The following is a 9342-nucleotide window of genomic DNA, read 5'->3' as shown; positions in this document are numbered from 1 at the left end:
CAAAAAGATTTAACCAAAATACCAGTTGAGGGACAAAAAAATAGTAAGTAAAACTGTGAGTTTTTGGAAGCCTGGGGTCCTGGGTCAGTCGCCATCTTTGCCGGGTTGATAATCCACCCCATGGGGATTAGCCTGTGCTGTGAGGCCACAGACGCTGTGTCTCCGGCCCTGGCTGTGGCGAGCAGCGGGTCAGTTCAGCTCTGTGTCACACGGGGCGCCCGCTCCTCCGCTGCTCGGTTTGTTTTCCGGGTGATGCTGCTCTTCTCTTCAAAGCAGAGGAAAGTCGGGGGCTCATGTGTCAACATCCAGGGTTTCCCCGGGGGAGGCGTAGCGTTAACGTTATTCCAAAAAACCTGACGTCCCTTTGAGGATCTTTTTTTTTTTTTTCCTAGCCTGCTCATCCACGGAGGCCGCGGTGTTTCTGACCGTAAAGACCCGCAGACGATCTTCGGCTCCTGCTGCTTTGACGTTAGCTAACGTTATTGTAAACGATGACAGAGTACAAAGTGCGAATAGCGTCTCCGATCATTTAATAGTATCTGGGGACCTGTTAGCTTAGCCAGCTAGCCTGGTAATTTGACTAGAGCAAGGAAACAGGGCGAAACACACTGCTGACATGATGTTTCCTCAATCAAGGCACTCGGTAAGTTGACTAGTTGAACTTGTCCCAGTTGGAAACTAAGCAAGCTGAGCTAACGCTAGCTAGCAACCGACAGCTGATACTAGCACTGCTGGCTGCTGGTAGCTGTCAGCTTGTCTCACAATGCCAGACCCCTCTCATTTGCACCTCCTCACGACGGTTGTACTGTTATATTGTAGGAGAGGCGTCGGCTTAAAATATGAAAATAAATTGAGTTAGTTGTTTTGTCGCTAACTTGCCTGTATTTGGCTGCAAAAACCGGCCGTCGTAAGCTAGCGTTTCTCAAAACAGCTAATTGAAGTTGTTGATGGTTGGATGTGTGGGAGCAAGTTGGTGTGTTATTGTGCTTTGGTTATCTTAATTCACCTTTTCCACTGTCAACAAAACAAATTAAATGTGTGGAAACAGCGCACATGAAAGAACAACAGCTGACTTTGACAAAACAATGTGGACACCTGCCAGAAAGGGACTTTATCTTTGACATGATTTGACCAAAACCACAAATAGCATTTGTCAGCTGTTAATGATACCTGAGAAACAGAACTGTAATTGGAGAATTTAAAACAGAAGGACATAAATAAATGCACTTCAAGGCCAAATTAAATCATTCAGTAATTTTAACAGTCTAAGAAGGCCAACTAATGCCAGATTAATTTTATTAAGTAGTCATTTCACCACAACAACTAGCCAGTGAAGAAAAAAAAGACCTTTTGGAAAAATGACCACTGAAAGGCCACTACAAACATTCCAACAAAGTATTCCAAACAACACATTCCAAAAATGTTGTGTTTTCCATAAAATTTCCCAACATAGCCCAGAAAATGCAAATGCAAGGGGATTTCTTTAAATGTCTTGTTTTGTTTGTCCAACAGTCCAAAACACAAAGATATTGAGTTTACAATGATATATTAAACAATTACTTGACTAATGGTTGCAGCTCTTGAGATAAAAGAGGAACGTCAAAAAATAAAACATTTTTCAGACACGAATTCCAAAACGTCGGTGGTTCCAGGTTCTCAGATGTGAATATAAGATGGTTTTCATAGCTATGGGACAAAACAATACAAGACATTGTGATGGGAATTTCTCACTGTTTAGTGACATTTTATTAACCACATGGTAAATTTAAGAAGTAACCTGCACATTGATCAACAAAGAAAGTAAACATGGGCTGCAGCCCTATTCTTTTTATGCTGTATTTAACAGAACAGTATAATAATTTTATGGTCAACTAATGCCACATAAACTTCACTGAACAACACCCAGAGCAGAAAACCACAGGTTAGGCAAGTGCTTCACAAATGTACACAAAATAACACAGATCATTAACTGAAGCACCACGACAAACACTTCCCACAGTGTCGTCTCATGGTCATACAAGGTTACATGTGAAGAGTTTGTTAAAAATACATATATAACAGTACATTCTTGTTGGTTAGTTTCAAAATGTGACTGATGTTCCTCTTTCTGTGGCCAGGTTGTATCAAAGATCTTCTTAAAGATGTGGAGACAAGCAAGACAAGTTTCAAACCGCTTGTGGCTTTTAATAAGAATTCTTTATTGCCTTATCAACATGACACAAGCTGACTCCTTTTTATTGCTGTATTACTGTTTTTCCTTTTTAAACCGTTTGATAAGACACAGAATATTAGCCCTGACTTATTTCATTACTGAGAGATCCCTCAGACATACAGCTACGTCTAACGGTCATTGCCATTATTGATTATCCGTTGGTTGTTTTTACAAGGGCTGCAGTGATCAATTGTGAGGTCAGCCGTCTGATAATTGCTCAATTGATTGTATTGTATCTAAAATGTTATAAAGTAGTGAAATATGCCTATCACACATTTCCTTAGCTCAGAGTCACAGCAGTTTTTTTTTATTTTTGCCTCATCAAAATTACTTCAACAACTTGTCAATGCTCACAGTTTTAGTCTCGATCAGATCAGTGTTCATCGGTTTCAGTATTTCTTTTCTACTTTCGAAAAGCACAGCAAATTAATAAAGTTTGCATTTTGGATGCAGAATTTCGACCTCTGTGCGACTCCATCCTCTCTGTTCAGTCCGATAATCTTCCTAGAAGCCTCTTGCCCTTGTGCCACTTATTTAGAGAGTAATGAGGTTTAGGGCACAGGATAAACCCTGGATTACAGCTTTGGACTGATGGTTTAAGCGTAGTCTATACATAACCAGACTTCTAATACAGCCTCTAAATACCTCTCACATATGTTCAACATGGGCACACTTTAATCTCGCTTTCTGTAAACACATTTCCTCAATCAACAAACTCTGTGTTACCAAAAGAGCGAGGCCAGTGATTCACCAAAACAGTGAGGACTGTTGTGTATCAGTTTGTTAAAGATATCTGTGGTTGTTGGAATAATTGAGTGCTAGGTGATCTCTCTTTCCGGTTCTTAGCATACAAGTCAAACGTACTGTTTGATTTATCTCGTTTTACACTCTGGTACTCAGACATGAGGCTGTCCTTCATTTTAACTATCCTCTCAAAGGGTTAATCTCAGAGGTCAAACTGCTGTTTCTAAACAAACCCAAACACGCTTTCAATTAAAACACACACTCATCATCAGCTTTTTCAGCAGCAGGACAAAGACATATACACCGCTGGCCCATTTTCTGCTTTCTGTCTAGTTGGACATGTTATGGTTTAGCAAAGCAAAGGCTGTGTCATCGTAATAAGTCTTTGTGAGTGTACTTTAGCCACCTGTGTGTGTGAGTTTATGAAAACTGTTCATGCTGGCGTTTTGCTGTTTCCCCAGGCGTCCTCTCAGTCCAGTCAACCTCTCAAGTTCACCACTTCTGACTCCTGTGACCGCATCAAGGATGAGTTCCAGTTCCTCCAAGCACAATACCACAGGTAGGCAGTGACACACACCTCACACAGGCACTTAACACGAGGAATGCCCTAATATATCGCCCACTGTCGTTGTAAGAAGAAGGACTATGTCTGTCCAACATACTCTCAGTCAGGCAACACTGCCCAAGTGAGGTTTTTAACTTAATTTTCCTCCTGCCTCAATTTACACACGGAGCTCCATATTTACTGATGTTAATACGAGAAACACAAAACTGCTAGGTCAGCCTGCCAGCAGACGCCAGGTATTTCCCAGGTGCCCTTGTGTTCACCACGCCTCAACCCCCATCTCCGATACCAGCATCAGGGCAAGCAGGAACAGATCTCCGGACAACATTAGGTGTACACCTATACTGAAAGCAGAAGTGCGGTGGTGTGTGAACACAGTGACAAAAAACACGTACAAGTCACATGAGGGAGTAAATGACTCATTCCACTCAATGTTCCTGAAGTTGGTCTTAAATATGTTCCCAAGTGGTATTAAAAAGTCTGAAATCTGGCTGAGCTGTAGAAACCCTGTGAAAGATTAGCAATAAAATGTGCAAGTACTAAGCATGTCCATCAAGATAAGATATCGTTTTCATTAACATGCTCTACTTCTGCATTTGTACTAAGCCTCATGTCAGTCTTGGCCAAAATGAGTAGACAAATAGAAGCTATGGATGAAAAGAATCCAGCTGATGAAATTCAATATCGAATATTTTCACTTGGATATTTGCACTCAAGCTGTCCTCTAATGCTTCTGTGTATTCTGTCTCGACAGTTTGAAGTTGGAGTGTGATAAACTGGCCTCTGAAAAGTCAGAGATGCAGCGTCACTATATCATGGTAAGTCCGTTATGGTCCTGTTTCCGTGCCATGTGGCTTTTTATTAGTTGAATCTGACCAAAAATAACAACTCTAGCTGTTTAATTATTAATTAAAAACATCAGTTTGTGTGTGTGCTTCAGTCGGTTTTAACTTAACTGTCTCTTTCTCCCTCTGTTGATTTTAGTACTATGAAATGTCCTATGGCCTCAACATTGAAATGCACAAACAGGTAATTACCTTCCCCTAAAATGCAGTTTTCTTCTCTGATCCCAGGTCTTGTAGGTATCTGGTATAACTTTTTTTTTTCTCCCTTTCATTTTTTTTTCTTTACAGGCTGAAATAGTGAAGAGACTGAATGGGATTTGTGCTCAGGTGCTGCCTTACCTGTCACAGGAGGTAATGACACCGCTCAGCAGTCATGCCCAGCTGTTTACTCTTTTAATCACATAAATCATTAGCTAGTCGCTTATGATCGTGTTGTGTCTTTGTTCCAGCATCAGCAGCAAGTGATGGGTGCCATAGAGAGAGCCAAGCAGGTCACACCTCCTGAGATGAACTCTATCATACGGGTGGGCTTAATGTCACTTACTACTGACTTTGTCTTTATGCACAAAGAGCAAAACCTTTTTTATTTTAAATTTCATTTTATTATTTTTATTGTGAATTAAGCCACATCTTCTTTCTAGTACAGGAAATAGGAGAAAGAATGTGCTTTTCCTGCTAATTTACACTATTGCAAAGATACAAATACAAAATAAAGACGAGTAAAACGTTAAAAGATTAAAGTAGGGCCCAAAAGTATCTGTCACCACAGCCAATCATAATTTTGTTGAAAACATGTAGTTAATATACTTGTAAAATAAAAACAATGCTAAACAATATTGGAAATATGGCTCCCAAGGAACAGCTTTAAACACTCCATTTCTGGACCATCTGACATTTGTTTTGTGCGTATCATGTACTGATTGTTTCTTTACCACCTTTGTGTTTTTAGCAACAGCTCCAGGTGCAACACCTGTCCCAGCTCCAGGGCCTGGCCTTGCCCGTGACCCCGCTGCCCCTGGGCCTGACCCCTCCCACCCTGCCCGCTGTCTCCTCCAGCTCCGGCCTTCTCTCCCTCTCCTCCATCTTGGCCAACTATTCCCACGGCCAGGCCCAGGTGGTGAAGGAGGACAAAGCCCGGGACGCCGCTGAGAGAGCACCCAGAGGAGAGGACGGGGACAAGTCAGACTAGTGCTGACACAGCGGAGAGGTTTGGAGGGGGATGTCATGGGGTGAAGTGTCGAAAAAAAGAAAGGTGAAAATGTAACTGTAAATGGAGATTGATGTAAGTCTGGCTGCCTGTCGGCTGAGTGTTAATGTAGAAGAGTAACTGCAGGGATGATGACAAGCAGAGAGGACGGAGCTAAAGATTTTGGATGTGTCGAGAATGAAACTGCTGAATGGCTGAGAGTGTGAGTCCTTATTATTTAGTGGTAATAGACTCAGTTCAGGCTTCTAGACTTTAAGTATATGCTTTTTTTTTTTTTTTTTTTTTTTAAAGTGTAAGCCACTGTTGTTAGGCTTAACTGAGATAAATGTTTTCCCATTTGGAGAGAGAGCTGAGGATGAAAGCTAACAGCAGTACCCCTTACATGGATCTTCCTCTCACAGGTTTATTTTTCTTATTTCTTGTTGATATCAGATCTGTATCCAATGTTTTTTTTTTTTTTGTTTGTTTTTTGTTTTTTTTTTAAGTCCTTCCGATTGTTTCTTACTGGCCCCTGTCTGCCAGTCACAGTAAGCAGTTTTAACATCTCACTTCCCTCCTTTTCCTCCTTGCATGACGTACAGTAGCTCAGTATCAACAAAATGTTGATTGAAGTTGTTTGGACAGTGATATTGTGTGTGGAGCCAAATTAAATCTTAGTTGGATGTTAAATGGGATGTTTTAAAGGGACGTTTCACTTGTCCGGTGCATTCAAACCCTTCAAAACCTAAACCACCCGTTTTCATATGACCAACCACTGGATGCATTACCTTAGCTGTGTACCTCAATCCCAACAAGTGGGATTTTATTCCATTAAGAACCCTATAGTTTGTACAAATGATAGTAAGCCCAGCTCGGGGGGGTTGATTTGTGTTTCATAGGCCTAGCTGCTGCTGCTGCTACACGCGCTACATGGCATGGACCATGACTCGTCTCTAAATGACAAGAATTTACGCTCTGAAAAAAAAAATTGACTTTATTTTGACATGTTTTCGTGAAGTTAAAGACAGGCTCTAATTAGTCTATAATTGTCTGTGTGTGCTCGAGTGAATGTGATTGGAAAGAAGAAAACACTTGCTTAATTTAACTTTTTTTTTTTTATAAGCACCTTTTGTATTTTCCTCACCCCCCTGCGTCAGCCCTTTCGCCTTGCTGGTCCACTGTTAAACAAACTTGAACAGGATCTTAACTTCGGAACCAGATGGTCGTAAACAGCAGACGAGTACTGTATTTCTCTAAGTTAGCAGTGCGCTTCAGTTTATGCTGAGACTGTAACAAGCATCTGTCTTTTCCTATCTTGTGTGTGACTCTTAAGGGGGATTCTTCCCCTTTCCTTAATTTTCCCGTTGTTTTGATGAAGAATATGTCTCAGGTGAGTTGCCAAAGCTCTGTAAGCGACAGCAAACAGTTATTACAAACAGCTTATTGTGTCCTTTGCACAGAAAAAAAACAAGTTGGTTTTTATAATCAGAACATTTTCAAACAAAAGCTGTGACCCAAATCCATACTAAATGCTAATTTAATTCTGTAAAGTATATACTGTCTACTTATCTGGATAGTATATACAGTATATTTCTTTTAATACAAGAAATGAAATACAGTTTTGTGCCAACAGGAAATGGTATTAGGCAACTCTGGATAGGCACTGCCAATTAAACTAAAGAGCAAAAACCTTTATCCAAATATTTCTTACTTTGTTTTCTGACATCTTGTCTAATTACCATTGTCCACAATTTGTGTCCACTTTTTAATTAAAAAATAACAAAATAAAAAATCAGTTTGATTCTTTGAACTGTGATTTTGCAGAGTGTACATTTGCCATATCGGGATACATATATATTAATATTGTGGTAACAGTTTTAACCACAGTATCAGCCCCATTTGAACAGAATTTTGTCACTTTATCAGTGACTTTAACCTGATCATCAGACTGAATTGCCATTTCGGTAATCAGAATTTAAGCAGTGATTGATTGGCCGAGGCAAGGGGATCATCAGGGTTTGAACTTCTGCCTCTGCCTCTTCTTTTTTCATTCCTTAAGTAAACATGACTTTCTGTGCAACACTGTGAATTCCTTCCAAGAGAGACTGCCTGTAAATATGCGTCGTTATCTGACAGCTGGCTTTTCACGCCTTTTGAATGTTGCTCTTCGGATCAACTATAAAAACTTTTGCCTTTAGTCATGTCAGTTGTCTCAGCATACCCGACCCTTATTCTAAGCAGGTTTTCAGTACATAACGTGTTCAAACTAGACGTGTGACAAAATAAAGTATGCCCAGAACAGTCGGTATGCATACAAAAAATGCTTGATTTCTGAGTCTAGTACTGATGGACACTGTTGTCCCATAATGCAAGGCACAAAGTATATGGAGGAGCTGGTCATAGCTGTGGACAAAACAAAAAAAAAACCCCAAAACAATTAATTGTGAAACAGAACCCCACCCCAGAAAATGAAAGATAGTTATTGCTATTTTTGGAAAAACCTTTTTCTGTCTTTCTTAAGTTTAATTTTCAGTGGTTTTCTAATGTTGCACTTTAGTTGACATCTGAGGAAGCTAGTGTTGTATCCTTTCTTGTAAGTACAAAACTCAGTATACTGATTTTTTTGTATACTTATTGCTATCACAGTAAAGGTTATCGTATAGTACATACTGTGTGCAGTTAGCACATAGTATGGAAATGGGACACAGCTGAAGTCTGAGAGACAGGAATGTTAATGTTTTAGGCAGCAGAGGGCAGCAGAGCTTTTTCATTGGTCATTAGTGTAAAGGCACGCATAAAGGCTGACATCCTCAAAGCATCTGAGGAGGTCCGGGTCAGACTGTTGTGTTCACAAAGTTGTCACCGCTGTTTTCTCCGGCACACTGCAGGTGTTAGCTGTTGTTCCCCTGTAATGTGAGCGTTTACCAGGGCTTTGACAACCCACCTTTTTAGTGTCTGAGCACGTCCGAGATTGGCGCTTAAACCTTTCTCTCTCTGTGTATTTTAATTTGAAAAGCACTTGTGGCTCAGTGCTCTTTTGCTTTTCTTCTTCCTGTCTGTGCTAGTGTTGGGGAGCCGTAGACCCCTCCCCCCCGGAGATTTGACTTTGATATATCGAGTGCAAGAACAGATCAGTGAGTCATTTGCACTCTTTATGCTGACGTCAGTCTCGGTAGAAAACCTCCTTTGGCAAAACTCAGACATATGAATGGTATGTGTGTTTGTTTTTGCTGTGAAGGGCCAATTTGTATACATATGAATATATCAATATACATATTTTTTAAAGCATTTTTGTATGTTTCAAAGCTGCTTTTTAATGTGTGTGTATCATGGAAGACTTTAGTGTTGTATGTGTGCATTACAAGCCTACAGTAAGAGGGGCACAATGTTGTATACCATGTCGTTTTCCCTGTTTTTTCTCTCCCATTCTCTCAGTAGGCAGTAACACTTAACATTGTTTTCTAGGTTTGTAAATGTTTTATCCTTTTTTTGTGCAAACAAAAACCAGTTTAATGTGTTTATGAACACAGTCTCATTTTAAAAATACCTGGGGCAAAGAAAAAAAAATGTAAACAAGCAACTGTGTACTCTAATGAGAATGAATCAACCTTTTAGCAGTAAGGAAGCTTCTCTGGTGCCTTACAAATAAAAGACGTGATTGAGAGTGGGTGGTTTGTCTTTGCATGCGCAAAAAATATTTAGTAGAACAGAAGGAAACAATCTGAAGGCCAAAAAGGCAACATTAAAGGGCATCAAAATCCCTTCAGCACTGGGTTTTTGAAACTTGGAG

The 9342-nt window shown here is 40.2% G+C and overlaps 1 protein-coding gene across 1 annotated transcript; it reads left to right on the top strand.

Moving 5' to 3' along the window:
* Positions 1 to 223: 223 nt before the first annotated feature.
* LOC121197198 (TLE family member 5-like) lies at positions 224 to 8007 on the top strand. Its single transcript, XM_041060659.1, has 7 exons — positions 224 to 643; positions 3418 to 3515; positions 4276 to 4339; positions 4506 to 4550; positions 4655 to 4717; positions 4816 to 4890; positions 5316 to 8007. Exons 1-7 carry the CDS (start codon positions 617 to 619, stop codon positions 5553 to 5555), a joined length of 612 nt encoding a protein of 203 aa, XP_040916593.1. The 5' UTR covers positions 224 to 616; the 3' UTR covers positions 5556 to 8007.
* Positions 8008 to 9342: the final 1335 nt, after the last annotated feature.

Source organism: Toxotes jaculatrix, chromosome 17, assembly GCF_017976425.1.
Source record: "Toxotes jaculatrix isolate fToxJac2 chromosome 17, fToxJac2.pri, whole genome shotgun sequence".
NCBI lineage: Eukaryota > Metazoa > Chordata > Actinopteri > Toxotidae > Toxotes > Toxotes jaculatrix.
The sequence above is the reverse complement of the archived record's forward strand: the minus strand, read 5'-3'. Positions and strand labels throughout refer to the sequence as shown.

Excerpts from the sequence above, each read along its gene's own strand:
- LOC121197198 (XM_041060659.1), top strand. The coding sequence starts at position 617 with ATGATGTTTCCTCAATCAAGGCACTCG. Across the intron at positions 4,718-4,815 it reads TGCCTTACCTGTCACAGGAG|CATCAGCAGCAAGTGATGGG; the intron begins GTAATGACACCG and ends TCTTTGTTCCAG. Across the intron at positions 4,891-5,315 it reads AGATGAACTCTATCATACGG|CAACAGCTCCAGGTGCAACA; the intron begins GTGGGCTTAATG and ends TTGTGTTTTTAG.